We start from the raw sequence: 21,900 nt of genomic DNA on the forward strand, positions 1-21,900 counted from the left end.
CAAACATTAGGTTTTAGAAAAATACTCTCCTGAAATCAGAACTCCCTTCTATCCTGGGACATCACAGAACAAATTATTCTGTGGTTCAGAATGAAAGCTCAACCTCGCCCCCACTGGCATGGTGGCCCTGAAAAATAAAGTATGCTACTTACTCATTATTGTTAATATTTATTGAAAACCCAACTGTAATGGGTTCCTCCTGGGGTGCCACTTGGAACTGAGGTACCACTGAGCCTTCCTGACTCACCAGCCTGGGCTCCCTTTCACATAGTGGTGCTGTGATAAGTTGCCAAGCTCTCCAAGCTTGCTCTTTCACCAGAATTCACACAGATAGGGACACACCCCACTGCAGCTTCACACACAGATGCTAACATCAGCTCTGCATGGGAAGGCTCAGCTAAGGCACCTCCCAGTTGCTAAGGCACGCACCCTCTCTGGAGTGTAAACCCCAAATTATATAGTCTTGCACTGCACAGGGAACTGTACAGCATAAGCTCATAAAATTTGTCCCCACCCTCCATGTGGAGGAAGATATGCAACATATCATAGCTTTCTGCCCCAAGTATGAGTTCCATACTGGTTTTAGACAAAACAAAAACAAGTTTATTAACTACTAAAGGATAGATTGTAAGTGATTATAAATGATAGCTAAGAGATCAAAGCAATAAATAGTAAATAAACAAAACCACAAACTGAGCTTAATATACTAAATAGGTAGGATATGAATTAGCAAATTCTCACCCTGAGTGATATACAGGCTAGCAGATTCTTAAGGCACAAGCTGCCCTGGCTTTCCCAAGTTTTCATACACTAAAAATACGCTAAAAATCCCTCTACCCTGGGATCAACACTTCCCAGAGTTCAGTCCTTGCCCCTCAGGTGTTTCCAGATATGTTGTTGTAGGGAGAATGAGGTCCCATCATGATGTCATTGTCCCCCTTTTATATCTTCTTCCCACTTGCTGGAAAGCTCTTTTGCTGTGACCTGGGTCAAACAGTTCCCACTGTGTAGTGCTATCTATGAGAGGTTTCTATTGTACACAGTTCCTGGGACTTGTGTGCATTTCCTCAATAAACCATTAACACTGTTCGGCCTTTTTACCGTTGTACCTGAAAGGCTGCTTGTGGGTGTTTTCAACCTCACAACATGTTTCACTAACACATACACAGCCAAACTTCCTAACTTCACAAACTATAATAGCACATATAATCCAACAAGATATTAATGTCTAGCAGATCAAGACTTTTAGAATGATACCTCACAAGGCATACTTTGTACAAAACATATCCTAATAACATGACAGTGATGAATACTGGGGTGCCAGGGTGTCACACCAACTTCTGGTAATTAAATTATTTTATCTGACAGTCTTTCTTCAGATTTTGGAAAATTCCTAGGACATAGTGGGCACTACTTTAAAAATAAAATTATGATGTGTTGCTCTACTTCAACATAAAACCACTTGATTTTTTTTCTTTATCGTTGCCTCAAAATATATTAAAATAAATATATAAAAATATATAATATATTATATCTATTTATATAAACATGGTCATTACAATTTATCATCATCATGAAATTGACTAAACCTGAAATAAATTAAAAGGAAGAAATTATATTCCTGCATTGCTAGCACAGATCAAATATAATCATTCCTCAAATAGTCTGCATATGAAAAGCTCACCACAAAATATCTACTCTACGAAAACATCTTTTGCTCTAGCATCAGTGAAATACAAAAACACTGTGCAATTTTCCTTACAATGGAAAAATACATTGCAAATAATAATTAATCTTTTTAGTTTAAATTAATTGCTATATATGCATCTTTCACAAATTTCTCACAGTAATGGTGTTATAAAACACACAGCACTTCAGACTGGTGACTGCTAATAAAGTATGTAACATTGTAGTTAATTTTAAGTTTCCAAGCAAAGAGGGGAAAAAAATCTAATCAAAGTACTTTTCCTTTTTTGTTCATTCAAGAGTTCATTATATAACATTAGTTCTGATATATATTCATCAGTTAATGTGCCAGGTACTGTCATAATAGAAGTTCTAAATAACAGTGCAGTACTTTGAATCTATTCACATGATTTCAGCATCCTGCAACTTTTACTTTGATCAAACAGACATATGTTTCATAGAATTATGAAATTCAAATCAAGCCCAAATATTACACTTAAACAGAAAATATGTTCCTACTGCATAAATATATGTAATGTTATAAATGCACTTAATCTTAAACCAGCCCACGTAGTTATGATTATGATAGCTAGAAAGGATTACATGTAACTAATGTAACAAACATATCCTTAGTACAAGTCTCAAGGAAACGTCTCTGGTTTTTGTTCTAAATGTGTTGTGTTTTCTAGTTCACATTTCATTCACACCACAGAAGAAATGGTTACTTACTATAATTGTTGTTCTTTAAGATGTGACTCAGTCATGTATTCCATTTAGGTGTGTGCACACCCAGCATACCACAGCCAGAGAATTTTGCTTGTAGAGAGGCAGCGGTCGCGTCTTGTAGTCAGAGCCCCTCCCCTGATGCCACCCTGACCCCCATCAATTCCTTCACACCAAATGCCGAGAGACTAGACTCCAATGTACAGGGAACAGAGGGTCGGTCATGGAATACAAGCCTACATCACATCTCAAAGAACCACTGTTACAGGAAGTAACCATTCCTTCGTCTTTGAGTAGATGCAACTGTGTATTCCATTTAGGTGACTCACAAGCACTATTCACAGGAGGCAAGCTGAGGCTCAGAATCTATTTAACAAGGACTTCAGGACCACCTTCCCAAAGTCTGCGTCTGCTCTGGATGCTGCAGTAATGGCGTAATGGTTTGTAAAAGTATGTATCAATGACTATGTGGCAGCCCTGCAAATATTCAGAATTGAAATGTCACTTAAGAACGCTATTGTAGCTTGCACTCTCATAGAATGAACTTGCACACATACAGGGATAGTCAAAGCTGTTTTGTATGCAATCTTGATGTAGGATGCTATCCTCTTAGAGACAGTCTGTGATTAGACTACTGTGCCTTCATATGGTCTGCACAAACACAACACAAACAGGTGAGGCGAAGCCCAAAAGGGTTTAGTTCTCTCCAGGTAAAAGACCAGACACTATCTGACATCTAATGCATGAAGACACTGCTCCTCCAGAGATGAGGGCAGTTCAGGAACAAATACAAACAAGTATGCCACAAGACCACTTTAGACACAAATTTCAGGTGCAGCCGCAACATCACTGTCTTTGGAGAATTGTATATAAGGAGACACTGCAATCAAAGCCTGTAATTCCACACTCTTCTCACAGACGTGATCACCACAAGGAATGCAGTTTTTTTGACATAAGAGAGGAAAGGCACAGGATGCCAGAGGCTCAAACACAGGTCCCACCAGAGCCGACAAGACCATATTAATGTCCCACAAGGGAACCAGTTCCCACACTGGTGATGGAGATGAAGGATTCTTTTTAAGAATCTCACCACCATGGCACTGGAAAACACTGATCTTCCATGAATGGGTCGATGAAAAGGTGATATCGCCACTAGATGCATCCTCAATTAGCTAAACATAAGGCCCAACTACTGAGGATACAGCAAACGCTCCAAGATGTCTTGGATACTTGAATTCAACAGGCCAATGACCACATTGAAAAACACTTCCACTTTGCTGAGTAGGCCATCCTGGCAGAGGGCTTTCTACTCCTGAATAGGACTTGTCAAACAGCCACCAAACATTGCTCTTCCTCCTCATTCAACCATGGAGAATCTGCACTGTGAGATGCAGGGAGCTGAGTGTGGGATGCAAAGTGCGATTTTGAGAGCAGGTCAGGATGGAGAGGAAGGGATATGGAAGGCTGAATCGACAACGCAAGAAACTCAGAAAACCAACACTGCCTCAGCCATGCTAACACTATTTTTTTTATTCTGACATCAGGAATCATAACTTTCAAAAACCAGTAGGAGAACACTTCAACCTCTCTGGTCACTCAGTAACAGACTTAAAGGTTGTAATTTTGCAACAGAAAAGCTTCAAGAAACGACTCCAACAAGAAACTGCTGAACTAGAATTAATTTGCAAACTAGATACCATAACTTGGGCTTGAACAGAGAATGGGAGAGGCTGGGTCATTACACAAATTGAATTTATCTCCCCACGTTAAGTATTCTCACACCTTCTTGTCAACTGTCTGAAATGGGCCATCTTGATTATCACTACAAAAGGTTTTTTTTCTCCTGCTGATAATAGCTCATCTTAATTAATTAGCCTCTTAGAGTTGGTATGGCAACTTCCACCTTTTCATGTTCTCTGTATGTATATATATCTTCTTACTACATGTTCCATTCTATGCATCTGATGAAGTGGGTTGTAGCCCACGAAAGCTTATGTTCAAATAAACTTGTTAGTCTCTAAGGTGCCACAAGTACTCCTGTTCTTTTTGCGGATACAGACTAACACGGCTACTAGTCTGAAACAAATTCTTAGAGTAAGCCCTGTCTTTGGCTTGTTGTTATTCTTGGTAGCCCACCACTGTACATACAGAAGATTATGTTATCCTAAAAACACACACACTCAAGGCTAAACTGTGCCTTCTGCAACTGTATAACTCTATTCAAGTTAAAGGCAACGGTATTAATCCAGTAATGCTCATCTTTTAGGCCAAAAGCTGATCATTCCTTCCCTTTTCCATGTGTGACAGGGTGTACCAGGCCTTTGTGGCCACTTGCTGGAGGCCCTGTAATCCTACCTCAGCCCATCCCAGGAAAGGAGCAGTAAAGGTGGGTCTTCCAGGCCTGCTTAGAGAGGTGGCATAGAAGCAGCCAATCAGAGCCCAGCAGGCTCAGATTAAAAAAAAACCTGCTGGATCTGAGCAGCGCAGTTCCTGGCTGGGACTAGATGGAAAGGAAGGGTGCTCTGTTGTGGCCAAAGGAGCTTAACGGGCTGCCTTTACTGGGCCTGGGAGAGAGGCTTGAGAACTGTAACCTTAAGTAAATGGTGAAAGGAAAGGGACGAGGTGGGAAGAAGCCCGGGGAAAACAGCAGCAACCAGTCAAAGAAAGCAGTACGTGGCTGCTGTTCATAGGGTCCCTGGATTGGGACCCGGAATAGTGGGCAGGCCTGGGTTCACTCATCGGCCACTGGGAAAATGGCCTAAGCCCCAAGCAAAGGGTTGGATTAAAAATGGCAGAGGCATTGGGCTGAAGACCTTGGTGAGGGCAGATAGTTCTGTTGGACTTTTGCTATCCTGGAAGGGTTAATCCATATTGATGGTGTAACTTGGCCAGACGGTTGAGCAACTGAAGACTTGCCTAGTGAGGCTGGGAACCTGCAGCGGGCATCAGGAGCAGAAAAAAAAGATTGCAACACCACACTCAGCGATAGGAGTCACTCAGGAGATGAGTGCCTCCCATGACACCATGTTACTGACTTTTTATTTATTCCTTTTCATTGTATTACTGAGCCCCCATTTTTGAATTTTCAGCAAATGTGACCATTTCATTTGTAGTCCTAAAGTAGATTAAAAATTATTTTAAGAGATGTTTGTTTTTCTTTTTTCCCCTATCAAGTTTACAGGGTGGAGTTAAGGTTGTTTGAATGCCTTAATTGTACATTTCCTTACTGTTTATTTTACTGTTTGTAACATTCTTTAATTTTGTCTTTGAATTTTTATTTAGGTTAACAAAACTTAAAACTATAAAAGTCTTTAATGTACATATTTTGACTGAGCAACATGAATTTCAACAAAATTAATAAGAAAAGTCTGAAACTGTTAATTAAAATTGTTTAACCACTGTGCTCTATACACACACTTCATGTTAGTTCCTTTTTTTCTTTTCTTTTCTTTTTTTTTTTATTTTATTAATTTGTCATCAGTGCTGGGTCACTCCAGAACCCCGCTGTAGTAAGAAGACTTCTCTAAGAGACTAGAAGCTTCTCCATAATCTAGACACCAGTGGTGATTTTAAGAATAACACACTGTCACACTCATGCTGAGATCAATGTTATCTCTGCAGTGCACCCACATCTTCATGTTTTAAAAATATTCTTGAAGATAAGTCTTCATCATAACAATTAAAGGTGATATGATCATACATATGCCAACCAATTAACATATCTGAATTAACCATAATTTGATCCTGAGCTGTATTTCCAAACTATCTGCAGATGATCAGTTTCTACCTAATTTCAAATGTACTACTTGCACAGAAGTGAACTGTATATAAAAAAATGTACTATTTATGCATTGTATGCAGAAACCTACATAATGCATCAGAACACATGTGGGTACAATCATCCATGAAAGACAGCAAATGTTTATACTGTGCAAGTTTCGTACAGCTGTGCTCTGCCACTCCCAAGCAATTACTCAAGAGAATGCACTCTTGCACTTTGATTTTAAACAGAAAGTCTAACTCACAGTCGTCAAAATGAATGCCAACCTTGGCCACGTTATGTGGAACAAACAGAGATTCAAAGCCAGTACGTTGCAAGGAAATGATTACAGCTCAACAACCTGCATTACAACTGAACTTAGAAATGTAAAGAGGGGGAAAGTAGTTTTAAAACAGGGGCATTAGAACAGCAAATCACTATATTTCAATCTTTTTCCTAAGTGGTTAAAGAACTATGCAGCAACTCCAAAATTCTTTTTATATGTACACCTGGGAAGAATACTGAATCCTGTTACTTTCCTCAGCGCTACCCTGATGTGGTTTAGACCAGATGTTTAAATGTTACAGTATGCACATTTTCTTCTCTTCTTCCCAGGCAAAAGCAAAATAAGAGGAATATTTGACTTCACTCCACAAGAGACCTATTTAATAGTTTGGCGGTTATGTAAGTAAAGGTAGCTTGGCTAAGTCAATGTTGACGACATACAGAACGACATGATCCTAATGAGTTGGAAAATATTGGCTCTCATGAGATTCAACCAGATGCTACTGCGCTGAGAAAGCTACTGTATTATTGAATTTCATTTTTATGAGGTAAAATTTATTATTCAACCATTAAGTATCCCACATGAAATCTTGCATAAAATAGTTTTACAGTTACTTTCTGGAAAGTAGATTTTATTTTAACTTTAAGACATCATTTACATGAGGGATTCCAATGCCTATTTGATCGCCTTCAGAGAAATTTAAGGTCTGCAAGCAATTTTCCCAAATATGCCAGATTAATGGACCTGGACTGTCAACAAAATAATGAACTACCTGAATAGGACAAGGAAAAAGTGGTAGCAAGTTCCAGTTTTCCAGAGCAAAGTAAAGCCATATGTGCCTGTGTATGTGTTTTCTTGGCAGGCTGATAAGCTTAGAAAACTAAGTGGTTTAGGTACACACTAACAGAAAAAATATGTAACAATAACTCCAAAGGATTAATAATATTACACTTCTTTAAAGAAATTACTGCTTTGCAATGTTTCACTATTTGCTATATTTGTATGTTTATAATCGAGAGTGATAATAAATAACCTTTTCTTGTTTGAACTTACTGTAATGACCAATACTCACTGTACATATGCAGAGAACATGAACATTTCAGACCCAAATTTCCTTTCCCATTGAAAAGCCATGAATTATAAAATATGCCTGCCACATTGTTGGGATAGTATGTTAACTAAAATGTGTATTTAGTATACTACTACTAATGCTTACATATTGTAACAGAAAATATTTTGGAAAAAACATGAGGCAGCACTAATCTAAAGAAAAGAGCATGAGGTTGAGACACCTTATTTCTAATTCCTTTTATCAGTTTTAAATTTATTGCCGTTCCAATTTCATCACGTCCCCCTTGTTATCAATTTATGAAAAATAGTAAATATATTGTACCTCAAGGGGGTGTTTGACCACGTAGCTTAGAACGACGTGCAGTTTCCAGAGTGCCTTCATCCTTTACCCCGGGTTGACTATGCAGAGGACCTGGAACAAGACTTTACATCATGGGAAGTAGAGGCCAGACTTACAAAGACCAAAAAAACAGCCCCAGGAAAAGATGGCATTCACTACAACTTTCTGAAAAAACGAGACCCTGGTTGCCTGCTACTAACTGCCATTTTCAACAAATGCAAACAGTTCCGCCGTACTCTCAATTCCTGGAAGAAATCTATGATGGTGCTCGTCTACAAGAAAAGGAAGCAAGACAACCCCAACACTTGGAGACACATCTCTCTGTTCCACCATGTACAAACTGTATGCCAGCTGCCTTGCGGCTAGGATCACAGACTGGTCGGTGAACGGAGGAGCCATCAGATCCATCCAGAAAGGCTTCATGTCATGCAAAGGCTGCTATGAACACAACTTTGTCCTTCAGATTGCCATCCACATGGCCAGGAGGGCATGGAGGAAATGTGCCATAGCATGGCTTGACCTGGCCAATGCTTTTGGATCGATGCCCCACCAAAACATTTTCAACATACTGTGAGAGTTCAGGATGCCTGAAAACTTTCTCCAACTGTTCCGGAAACTGTATGAAGGCTGCACCACCACCATCCGCTCCATGGAAGGAGAGATGCCCAAAATTCCTATCCATAGCAGCACGAAGCAAGGCTGTCCCCTGAGCCCCATTGTTTTCAACTTAGCCATAGAGCTGCTCTTTTGAGCCATCTCCAGTGCTCTATTCAGTTTCCATCTATATGACAACAGACTGAATATCCTGGCTTACGCAGACGATATGGTTCTGATCGCAGACAACCCCGAGTGTCTCCAACAAATGCTTGACATCGCCAGCCAGCCTGCCAGCAGGATGGGACTCTGCTTCAATGCCAGGAAGTGTGAATCCCTGCATATCGATGGCAGTAGAAGGCATTTGGCCTAGACAATGTCATCCCAGATCCAGGGCGAACCCATGATCTTCCTCGAGGATGGGCAAGCGTACCAACATCTCGGCACGCCAATGGGTTTCTGGTTCCAGCAGACACCTGAGGATACCATCGTGGAGATCCTACAAGATGTGGCCAGGATCGACTCCTCCCTACCGGCACCGTGGAAGAAGATCAACGCCTTGAACACCTTCCTAATCCCTTGTATCTCATTCGTCCTGAGGGGATCTGCCATGGCGAAGGTACCTCTTAACAAGGCAGACAACACCATCAGCCATCTGGTGAAGAAGTGGATGTTTCTTCCCCAGAGGGCCAGCAATGAACTGGTGTACATGTCGAACAGGCAAGGCAGAGCCAATGTCCCTCGAATAGGTGATCTGTGCAACGTTGCTGTGATCACTCGTGCCTTCTGATGTGCCCGGACGCCATGGTGAGGAACATCGCGGAGAGTGCCCTGCAGGATGCCATCAAGAAGCGAATCATCAGGACCCCCTCCAACCACCTACCTGAGCAGCTTGCTGGAAGGTGAATTTGGAAGAGAGGGGGGAGACTTTGTTTTGCTCTGGACTTGTGCCCGCAATGCTACGTGACGACTAGAGAAGTGTATCAGCTGCCACTGGATGTGGTGTGAGGAACAGGAGCTGGGAGTCCTGGTGCCACAGGTGAAGAAGTGCACCATCATCACTCCAAGAGCCAGAACCAAGCTGGAGAGGACCCTAAAGGATGCCATCCACTGCCAATACGTGGAAAACCTGAAGCAGAAGCCAGACCAGGACCAGGTCTTCAAAGTGACGTGCAAGTGGGACACCAGCAACCACTTCTTCTCAGGGGCAGCTTCACCTGATTTGCCTACTGGAGGTTCATCCACAGGGCCCGACTCAACTGCATCCCGCTGAATGAAGCCGTCTGCCACGGGAATCAGAACAAGCGATGCAGGAGATGTGGCTATGCCAATGCCACGTCCTGTGTAGCTGCAAGCCCCATTCGAGAGCTTGGCAGTTGCAACACAACACCATCCAAGATCGCCTGGCCAGAGCCAACCTTCCCCACAGGTGGCGGGATGTCATAAACTCTGCCATCCCCGGAACCAACAGCTAACTGCAACTGCACATAGTCATCACCAACGAGGACCAGAAGAAGATCATCATGGTGGACGTCACAGTGCCCTTTGAGAACAGGACCCCAGCCTTCCACGATTCCCGAGCTTGAAAGGTAAAGAAATACACCCCTCTGGCTGAAACCTTGACAGCTAAGGGCTACCAGGTTCAGACGCATGCACTGATCGTCAGAGCCTTGGGCGCATGGGACCCCAGTAATGAGCGAATGCTGAGAGAATGTGTAATCGGTCAACGCTATGCTCGGCTGATGTGGCAACTCATGGTGTCAGATGCCATCACGTGGTCGGGGGACATCTACATAGAACACATCACCGGACATTGGCAATACCAGGAGGGATGAGCTGGAGTGCCAATGAGAAGCACAGTCAGGAAAGTAACTGAAATACTTTCCTCATGGACTGTATTTTCTAAATGGACAACCTACCTAATTCTCAATTACTGAGGGACAATCTCTACTCGTTATATTTTGCTTTCCACAACCAAATCTCTGTACAACTTTTCATGAGTGATGTACCAGAGTATTTGGATTCTAATATCTAAACTATATTGTTAAATCTATTCACCTAAATTTGGATTATTGCTGATTATGTACTCTATGTATTGTACAACTTTTAAAAACAAACTTTGTATTTGTGGATAATCTAAGCACTATACCCAGAATGCAGACACTCTCTTTTCTCAACCTATGTATTATATTTTTTTAACATTAGTTTTAATAAAATTTTTAAATCTGTTCTTATCAGCTAGGTGCTCAAAAAGCAAATAAACAGGTCAAAGGGTATCAGTATTGAAGGGGAAATTCAGAAGAGTGATAGACCTAATTAGTTAGTGGACTGGGGCACTCAACTACTGTGTTCTGTTTTACTACCAGAATTGCAATTTCTTCCACTGTGGGTACCGTGCATGCATTTTTATGTTTTTTGAATAAGTATGCTTACAAAATAAATCCACAATCTTTTGTGTTTCATTTCATACATTTTTTTTTTAATTTCCTCCAAGAAAAAAACAACCCTGAACTTTTTTCAGATTGGGGCAAAATCACAACTTGGATCTCCCCTCAAATATTCTCTGTGGTGAAGACAGATGCAAATAAATCATTTAACTCCTCTGTCCCTATTCTCAAATTGCTCTCCTTCCTCCCTGGGAAAAGACTGGATCCTTTGAATTTCATAGGCTTCCAATATACTTAAGTAATTTCTTCTTATTTTGTTTTTATCCCTTTGGCTATTTATCCTCTTCAAATTCCTTAGGCCTCTGAATTCCCACCTTACATTTTACCTACTATAGTTTATTCTATTTTCTCTTGGTTTGGATTTCCATTTTCTGAAACATATATCTGTTTGGCTTGAAGAACCTTTCAAACTTTGCCATTTAACCATGCTAGAGTTTTGGGTTTTTTGCTCCCTGATTTCTTTATTGTTTAGGGGCATGCACATTTTCTGTAATTCTGTTATAGCTTGCTTAAGAAACTTCCATGCTGAATTAAAGGATGTCAGCCTACACTTCTGGCTCTCCTTGCCCTCTGCCAAGAAGCTGGACTCCAGCTCTGGCTCTCTGAACTCCTGCTGCCTGCAATAACACAGGAGGCATGCACTGTAGCCCAACTACCTTTCTCTTATGGAAAAAGCTGATGAGCAAGAGGCAGGTGTAGGCCACTCAAGGACACTAAAAGCAAAATGCTGGGTGCCTAACTGCAGAAGAATGGTAAATTCCATTGTAAAACTTCTGAATTCTTCAGCTTCTTGAGAAAGTGTCAATTTTTGTGGCCAGAAAATCACAACATCCACAAAGACCCTTACTGAGATGAATGGAACAATTCATTTCTCTCAGAGCTAATATTTCAGGCCTTCTGCAGACTCAGGAAGACAATATTGCATTGGTTTACACTTAGTTTACATTTTCAATGTTTGTAGCACAACCATGTGGGCTAAACACACTGTTTTAAAAATGAAAACAGATTCTAGAGTACAATTCTGTAACAAATTCAGAGGCCCTGGAGCATACAGGGTCCTGACTATAGTCATAACAGGATTGGTTATCATCATAAAAAACAAACAGTACCAAAATGCAGCAGGAGGATTATTTTTCCCAGCTATCCGCTCTACAGTTCTTATTTGGGAACTGCCTGACAGCTCTGTGAACAGCCTCTCTAGCTGCATTTAGACAAGACGAGCACTTTATACAGCTTTAGTTGGTCAAATAAAACCAATTGCAAAACTAACTCCACTTTTTTTTAGTCCTTGCTGCTCTTGGAAAGAGCCAGCCCAGTGTCATAATGGACTACTTGTATTACCTTTTTCAAAGAAATGGACATCAGCAGCATTGTTTTGTAGCACAGACTAAGACAACTGCCTCACCAGGCAGTTGCTTTTAGAGATGGAGCTCACGTCTATGTTCTCTCTGCTGGTGCCCTTCTAGACACTGCTCTAAATCCTCAGCTGCCAGCATATAATCTTGGATGACATAAAAGTTTTGAAAAAGATATCCACCATGGAGTCAACATACAATTGTACATAAATCACTGACCTTGTATGCTGTACTAGAGAAAAAGAGGAAATAAAACTGTTTTTTCCCTTATTTGGCCAAAATAAATACATTTGTTCATGGGGAAAAATAGGTGGAAAAAGAAGCCAGACTTTTTCAGAGAGTTTGAACCAATACATTGAAGAAAGTGTTCATCCTTAGTAAAACCATTACTCATAATTTTGCCACAGTCACTGAATACTTGGATTTAAGTAAACTTGAATAAGGTAACCTGAATTGTCTATGGACTAAGCGAGGCCCGGATTCAGCCAAACACTTAAGTACATGCTTATTTTAAAGCATGTATATAGCTTTGTAAAGATGGATAATAAGCATGTGCTCAAGAGCATTGCAGAATCAGTCCTTAATTTGCATAAACAACTTTTTTTCTGAAAACCCTCCATGTTTTGCATTATGAATCCATGTAGCCAGCTCTTTTATTTCTTCCACCTCTTGGATTTGCATCACTGTAGCTACTTCAGAATAGTCAAGGAAACAGTTATTGATGAAACTGGCTTAGATGGGGAACATTTGCGGCCCTTTTGAACAAATCGACATCTGCATTCTACAAAATGTCCTTGATGAATAAAGCCCTTAAACCTACTGCTTTGCATTTCATTCAACAATTTCACTTCTGAATGATCTTAAGTTACTACATTACACAGTATAAGGCAGAAAGGCTGAATGTCTCAAATGATGAAGGAAGTATGGAAAAATTATCCTGTATGGCAATATTAAATGCATCCAGAAACTGGTGCCAGGGAGAGAAGCTTGGTGGCTTAGCTTACATCCTCCTATAAATACCATATGCACACAAAAACATTCTGTCATTTAACTACAGTATGCTAAACCTGGATTTAAGAGTAGTTGTATGGGCATTCATTTGCTACAAGCAGTGCTCTATATTACCGTAGAGATTTTTAATCTACCATACTTCTCAGAAATATTATGTCTTTACCTAAAGTTTGGAAGACTTCATTCAGCAAAACTTCATTTACCACTGCAGAACTGACATTTCCAACATGATGAGACCAGCTCTGATAAATAGTTCGTAGCAGAAGGGTCTGGGCTCTAGTTGCTTGAACTGTCAGATTTGGAAGTTCAAATATGCATTCTGTTAGTGGAACATGAGATCGCTTGGTCCTGTTTTAAAAATTGAAAAACAAAATAGAAAGTGATTAATTTAGTACATAGCACTGGCAAATATACCAAAAAACTGTAATCATGAGAGCTGAGGCTGCAAGCAGCTAGCTTTTAAGGCTTGAATTGCACTTTATAGGTGGCATTTCATAGTTTACAAAAAAATCACTAGATTACAAATATGATTAGATATCGAAAGAAATTTCTTTTCTTATCTGCTTAAATAAACAAATATGTCATACACTATTAGAAAGAATAACTGACTTTTCCTGCCTTCATCCTGATTATCTCAAAATTTTAAAATGTTTAAATTAAAAACAAAACAAAAAACAAACAAACTTGTCATACTGATGCGTTCCCACCAAACTAGTACTTGGTGTTTTCACTCTTGTAAATCAAAGCATCGGGCACATGTACAGCAACCACATTGTGTGCATAAAATACAGAACAAACAACAGGAAAATTAATTATAGGGTTATAGTCCATTGGCGAGTGCTGGTGATGACAAACCATAAGAGCAAAACTCAAATAGATAATCTAATCCCCAGAACTCCTCAATGATATTATTGCTCCATAATTCAAATATTCTGGAGAGGTTTTTAATATAAAATATGAATCAAGGCACTTGCTCCCGCTGTGCTCCAACTAATGCTGCCTTCACCTTTTCCTTCTCCCACAGCTGCTACTGTTACCATCTTCCAACCTCAGATGCCCCAAACTGCTACTACAGATCTTCCCCTAAGTTCTCACCACTTCCATTGTTGATCCTCGCTCACTGTCCATCCTCTCTCTATCAGTACTGCTTTTCCAGCTACCCCTATCTTGCCCTACTTCTGAACCTTTCCCCTAACCACCCCACTAGATCTAGCTGTTCTATTTTCTATCTATATATTTGTGACCCACCACTAGAATATCTGAACATTTGCCAAATATTTATGGATTTAGCCTCATAAAACCCGACAGTCATTTTTCTGATCTTAACTACATCTAAAGGTAGTAAAAGGGATATAAATTATGTACATATAAATACAAAATATTAATATACACAATATTTTTTTTAAAAAAATTTACACATTAGTTATAGATTTGGCAATTTAGCTGTTTAACATTACTAAAATGGAGGAAAGTGTTTATAAATTGAATCATTTGAAAATGTTTTAAAAAAATGTAGCGAGTCACTAAATGAAAAATCTGTTATGTTCACTAGCAGAGAAAAATAATTAAAAAACAGCCACGCTGACAGTATCTCGGCAAATAAAAGTAACAGAAATGAGTTTTTCCTCACACCTCATACTTAGAACTCACTGAATATGCACTCTATTTAGCCACTATCGGTTTTCAAACTCTTACTCAGATTTGATCCCTTTCACTGCATTATCTTAATTTATTCCCAGGCACATCTGCTTGCAACAGCAGCACTTCTGGGAATGACATAAAAATACATTTGTAGCCCACTGAACACAATGCAGGCAAGTAGCGCTTTACATCAGTAGTCAGGGGTTACATTTTTCATTAAAAGAAAAGGAGTATTTGTGGCACCTTAGAGACTAAACAATTTATTTGAGCATAAGCTTTCGTGAGCTACAGCTCACTTCATCGGATGCATCCGATGAACGGAGCTGTAGCTCACGAAAGCTTATGCTCAAATAAATTGGTTAGTCTCTAAGGTGCCACAAGTACTCCTTTTCTTTTTGTGAATACAGACTAACACGGCTGTTACTCTGAAACCTGTCATTTTTCATTAAGCTTCAGGTAATATCTGTATGTTATAAACAACAAATAAATGTATCATATTCACTAAAAACCACAAACATACCGATAGTTTCATCCTGCAGTTTCTTGCTCCAAAATATATCTGAAATCTGACACTTTCTTGTCCTTACCCTAATCATCTGCCTTAATCACAGCAATTGTTCTTCCTGACATCTACATCAGTCCCCAGCAATCTTTCCAAAATCCTATCAATGCCACCAAAATTATTTTCCATACCCATCATTTAGATATGGTATCATCCATTTGGAATCCTTTGACTGGCTTCCCAGTGCCCCATACATCAAATTACATTTATCTTCACTTTCAAGGTCCGACACTACACTTACCAAACACACCTCCTTGATCTCAATAATTCTGCATATCCCAGCTCTTAGTCTGACAGGGATACCAGCTTTAATGCCCCCTTTCTTTCCTTCTCCAACTTCTGTCTCCAGATCCCTTTTCTCCACCCCCCACCCCCGCATACTGTTCCCTATGCATGGTATATACTCCCAATCACTGCACACAAAGGCATTACCCACTCCTAATTCATATTCTGACAAAAAACTCATTTTTCCTGTGTTGCCTACCAGCAAGTTAACTAACAAGATTTTTTTAATTGTGTGTAAATATACATTTTGTATGACCAAGTGAGTGTGCCTATATCTGTGTATCTCCATGATATGTTAACCCATGCCCTTCCCCATCCCTTTTATTATCTGCTTATATTGTGGTGGTGCGCAGAGGTCTCAATCAAGATTGGAGCAAGATTGTAAAAGAAGCTGCTTATACACAAAGACATGGTCCCTGCCCCAAATAGTTTACAATTCAGCGCCCTGATCCCATAGACACTTTCATTTTTATATTTCAGGTTACTCATACAAGTTGTCACAGAACCATAGGGTTACAAGTGAACGCAAGGATCATCTAGTCTAATCCCTTGCCAAGATGCAGGATTTGTTGGGTCTAAACCATACAAGAAACATGGCTATCCAGCCTCCTTTTGAAAACCTCCAGTGAAGAAGCTTCAACAACATTTCGAGGCAGTCTGTTCCATTGTCCTACTGTTCTTACTGTTAGGAAGTTTTTCCTGAGATTTAATCTAAATCTGCTATGCTGTAGTTTGAACCCACTGCCTCATGTCCTGCCCTCTGTGACAAGAAAGAATAACTTTTCTCCATCTTTTTTATGGCAGCCTTTCAAGTATCTGAAGACCGCTACTGTATCCCCCCTTAATCTCCTCTTTTCCAAACTAAACATACCCAATTCCTTCAACCTTTGCTCATACGCCTTTTATTCCATCCCTTTGATCACCTTTGTCACTCACTTCTGGATCCTTTTCAATTTCTCTTCATCCTTTCTGTATATGGTGACCAAAACTAGACCCAGTACTCGAGCTGAGGCCTAACCTGCGCTGAGTAGAGCAGTACTATCACCTCTTGTGACTTGCATGGTATGCCTCTGTTAATGCAACCTAAAATTGCATTTGCTTCATTTTTTTATTTTTTTTGTAACAGCATCACATTGCTGACTCATGTTGAGGTTCTGATCCACCACATCCCAGATCCTCTTCAGCAGTGCTGCTGCTGCCGCCAAGCCAGTTTTCCCTCACTCTGTGCATTTGGTTTTTCTTTCTTAAGTGTAGCACCTTACATTTGCCTTTGTTCAGTTTCATTTTTTTATCTACAGCTCAGTTCTCCAATTTATCAAGATTCCTTTGAATTTTAGCTTTATCCTGCAAAGTATTGACAACTCCCACTAGCTTTGTGTCATCTGGAAACTTGATCAGTATGTTCTCTGTACCTATATCCAGGTCATTAATAAAGATGTTAAACAACACCGGATCCAGAACAAGATCCCTGCGGAACCGCACTTGAGACCTCCCTCCAATCCCACATCATTCCATTAATAGTTACTCTTTGTCTGCAGTTGTTTAACCAATTATGTATCCACTCAATGGTAGTTCCACCAAGCCCACAATTCTCCTGCTTACCTATCAGAATGTCATGTGGGACAGTTTTCAAAAGCTGTGCTGAAGTCCAAGTATATTATGTCCACCACATTCCCCCTATCCACCAAAATCAGTTACCCCGTCAAAGAAGGAAATCAAGCTGGTTTGGCATGATTTGTTCTTTGTAAATTCATGTTAGCTGCTAGTGATTACCTCTTCATCCTCCAGGTAGTTGCAAATTGAATGTTTTATACTTCGCTCTAGTAGCTTCCCAGTTCTCAAAGTCAGGCTGACTTATCTACATTTCCCTAGCTCCTCCTTTTTAAAGATGGGCACTACATTAGCTCTTCTCCAGTCTTCTGGGACCTCCCCTGTCATCCATGAGTTTGTAAATATTATTACCAGTGGCTCTCAGATTTCTTCAGCTAATTCCTTCAGTACCTTCGAAAAGTGAATAGCATCCAGCCTGCTGATCTGAATTCATTTAAATTGTACAGAAGATCTCTGATGTGTTCTTTACTTATCTTGATCTGCATCCTTTCCCCTTTATTCTCTATGGTAACTTCGCTAGTCATCTGGTCACGTTATTTTTTGTGACAAGACTGAAGCAAAGTAGGCCTTGAGCAGTTCTACCTTTCTATCATCTTCCGTTACCAGTTCAACTTCTCCACTGAGCAGCAGACCCCACACAACTCTTGATCTTTCTTTTTTGTCTGACATATTTGAAGAACCCCTTCTTGTTGTCTCTAACATTTCTAGACAGCTGCAATTCATTTATTACCTTGGTTTTCCTGATTTTGTCCCTACATGCTTATGCTATTTCCAAGTATACTTCCTTGGTGACATGTTCTTCCTTCCATTTCCTGTATGTATCCCTTTTGGTTTTTAGATTAGCTGAAAGGTATCTTGTGCAGCACACTGGCCTCCTTTAGCTCTTCTTTTTCTTCTGCATCAGAATAGCTTGATGTTGAGCCTCTAGTATTACATCTTTTAAGAACTGCCAAACCCCTTCAACTCCTTTTCTTCCTAATTAGTCTTTCCATAGGACCTTGCCTACTATTTCTCTGAGTCGGTTGAAATCTGCCTTTCTGAAGTCCAGTATCCTTGGTTTGCTGTTCTCATGTCCTCCTTTCCATAGGATCTTGAATTCCATCAGATCATGATCACTTCCCTCCCAAGTCCAAGACCACCTTCACGTTCACAACTAATTCATCCCTGTTGCTCAAAAACAGATCCAAAATGGACGACCTCCTCGTTGTTTCCTCAACTTTCTGAATCAGAAAGCTATCCCCTACACATGCTAAGAATTTGCAGAACATATTATAATTTGCTGCAATACTCTTCCAACAGATATCAGGGAAGTTAAAATCCCCCATTAATAGCAGCTTATGTGTCTTAGTTAATCTTATTACAGGCTTATCGAATAACTCATCCACTTCCTCTTCCTGATTTTGTGGTCTAGAATAGACCCCCCCCTGTAAAATCCCTACTGTTCTTTTCCCTTGTTGTCCTCTGCCAGAAACTTCCAGTAAGTCTGTTGCTCACTTCCCCTTGGACCTCGGAACAAGTGTATACATTCTTGACGTACAGCGCAACACCGCTTCCTTTTTTCCCATACCTATCCTCTCCAAACAAGCTATATCCCTCAATACTGGTACTTCAATCATGGGAGTTGTCCCACAAAGTCTATTTGATGCTAATTAAGTCATACTTTTCTTCATATACAATGACTTCCAGTACATCCTGCTTGTTCCCCACACTCTTTGCATTTGTGTAAAGGCATGAAAGATATTTTGCAGACTGTCCTGTTGCTTTTCTTTTTGCCTTTTTAATGCAGTTGTAATTTCTAGACCCTTCTCCCATAATTACTCCCTTCCCTTTGTTCTCGTTACTTGAGCCTAGAGGTACATTGGCTGGATTTTTCTCACCATCCTTCATAGGACCTAGTATAAAGCTCTTCTTATCAGGTTAGCCAGATGATGTCAAAAGAAACTCTTCCCAGTATTTGACAGATGGAACCGATCCTCGCACAGTAATCCTCTTTCCTAGAACATCAGCTCATTGTCAACAAAGCACTCTCACTGTCACCACCTGCATAGCCACACATTTACTTCCACGATTTAACGGTCATACGGTCACAAAGTCATACAGACTTCAATGGGAATACTGACGGAAGAAGAGTTAAACATATGATATGCTTTTGTAGGACTGGTGCCTAATGTAAAATGAGACACAAGTGGGTGCAGGAAACAAAAAAAGGTGGGGGGGGATGGAGAGTATAGCAGCAATAAGTGGTTAAATAGGCTAGTTTTATATGAAGGTGGTGGTCTGGGAATATATAAAAATTAATTACTATAAACATTTTTTTGTTTGCTACCCTTACTTGTCATGTTACATCTAAAAAATTACAGACTGGAAGCTCTTAAGGCCCGAGGAAAGAGCACCTACAACTATAAAAGCTACACTAGTTGAGCATACCCAAATGAGGTACTGAATTCCCTGGGCATCATGGACATGCCAATATTTCCTACACTGTGCCAATCACTTTTGGTGCAGTGCTATGATAACCCACCAAAGATTGCTCTACTACATGGGTCGGCAACCTTTCAGAAGTGGTGTGCCAAGTCTTCATTTATTCACTTTAATTTAAGGTTTCGCGTGCCAGTAATACATTTTAACATTTTTTAGAAGGTCTCTCTCTATAATTCTATATATTATATAACTAAACTATTGTCATATGTAAAGTAAACAAGGTTTTCAAAATGTTTAAGAAGCTTCATTTAAAATTAAATTAAAATGCTGATCTTACACCGCCGGCCTGCTCACCCCGCTGTCAGCCTGGGGTTCCATTCACCGAGGCCAGCAGCAGGCTGAGCGGGGCCTGTGGCTGGGACCCCGGCTAGCAAGGGGCTGGCAGCCAGAACCCCAGACCAGCAGCGGGCAGAGCTGGGCCGGCAGCTGGGACCCCAGCTCAGCCCGCTGCCACTCAGCCCACTGCCGGTTTGGGGTTCCTTCCGCCAGCTCCTGCCAGCCAGGGTCCCGGATGCTGGCCTCACTCAGCCCGCTGCCAGTATGGGATCCCGGCCCTGCCCACATAGAGTAGGTACCTACCTTCTCCCTGGTTCTAACCCATTCTCTTCCTCTCTCTCTCTGCACTGAGCTGAGGGTGGGAGTGCACTGAGCACAGGGCTGGGGGTGAAGGAGCAGGCTGGGGTTTGGGGTGTAGGGTCTGGCCAGGAGCTAGAATGAGGGAGGGGGCTCAGAGTTGGGACAGGAGGTTTGGGTGTGGAGTGCTTACCTGGGCAGCTCCCATTTGGTGCGAGGGGTGCAGGTGGTAATGTGGGGTGTGCAGGAGCTTCCATTTGGTGCTCAGGGTAGGGGTGGGAATGTGGGGGGTGCAAGAGTCAGGGCATGGGGTGTGGGGGGACTGGGTATGTGTGGGGGTGCAGGAGTCAGGGCACAGGGTTGAGGGCACGTGAGGGGGGTGCAGGGGTCAGGGCAGGGGGCTGGGGTGTGGGCTAGGGTCATGGGGGTGCTCCCAGCCCCCTGACCAGAGCGGCTCACAGCAGGGGGCTGGAGGGGATATGCCCTGATTCCACCCCACTTCCCCAAGACCCCGTCCTCACCTCTTCTCCGCCTCCTCCCTGGAGCAGCGAGCGCGCTGCAGCTCCGCTTCTCCCCCTCCCTCGCAAGGGCCATCAGCTGATCGGCGGCAGGGAGGGAGAGGAGGAGAGGCAGGAGCCCAGCACGCTGCGGGAAGAGGCAGGGCAGGATGGAGCTTGCCTGCCCTGCAGCAGCAGCTGGCAGGACCCAGCTTCTTCACCCTGCCCCCATGGGGGGGAGGGGAAACGGAGAAGAGCGGGCCAGGGCGGGCAGGATTTTTAATGGCATACTGCTGCCTGCCTGGGTCCCAGCCGCGGGCCCAGGTTTGGCAGCGGGCTGAGTGTGCCATTAAAGATCGGCTCACGTGCCATCTTTGGCACACGTGCCATAGGTTGCCGACCCCTGTTCTACTATCTGTGCCCCATGCTAGAATCTGAGCCTGCTACTCTAGTGTTATTCAAGCCCAAGTTATGTTGTCTCTCAATGCAAACAGCTCATATGGGAACTACAAAAATAAAAGTTATGTTGAAGAGGAATTCACCGTGGAAATACATGTAATAGATAGATAAATAAATAAATATTAATAGATATATTAATGTATAAGACCCAAGACAAAAACATTATGCAGAAAGAGGGGAGACACAAGTCTCATATTACTAGTCCCCTCTCTCTAACATGGCACAAGACACCACTAGCCATGTAAAGAGCAAAAGTCAAAGTTACAACAGTCACAAGCCGGAGCCCAAAAATACATGTTAGCAGAGCCTTTGGCAGCCATTAACAGAAAATCTCGAAATTTCCCTGAAGGCAAACCAGTGTAAGTTGATGTACTACTATGGTCCGAGTTCTTCCTACCAGGCCTTCTCTCAAGCCATGCCCACTTTCATAACATGGATATCAATGCATTAGTGTCACTGATCCATTTTCCTTCATGTCTCTTAAAAATACGCTCTTCTCCTTTTTGTTTTCACAGTAT

At 41.4% G+C, this 21,900-nt stretch overlaps 1 protein-coding gene across 10 annotated transcripts in view; it reads right to left on the bottom strand.

Moving 5' to 3' along the window:
- Positions 1-21,900, bottom strand: part of VPS13B (vacuolar protein sorting 13 homolog B) — a 940,751-nt gene that overhangs the window by 675,226 nt on the left and 243,625 nt on the right. For 9 of the 10 annotated variants that reach the window (XM_048841327.2, XM_048841328.2, XM_048841325.2 and 6 more), the window contains one exon: positions 13,437-13,621. In XM_048841327.2, the coding sequence (XP_048697284.2) occupies positions 13,437-13,621 (185 nt within the window). Of the gene's footprint in view, positions 1-7,848; positions 7,939-13,436; positions 13,622-21,900 lie in introns of all 10 variants that reach the window. The other variant, XM_075125029.1, reaches the window with a different exon arrangement.

This window comes from Caretta caretta, chromosome 2, assembly GCF_965140235.1.
Source record: "Caretta caretta isolate rCarCar2 chromosome 2, rCarCar1.hap1, whole genome shotgun sequence".
NCBI classification, from domain to species: Eukaryota; Metazoa; Chordata; order Testudines; family Cheloniidae; genus Caretta; species Caretta caretta.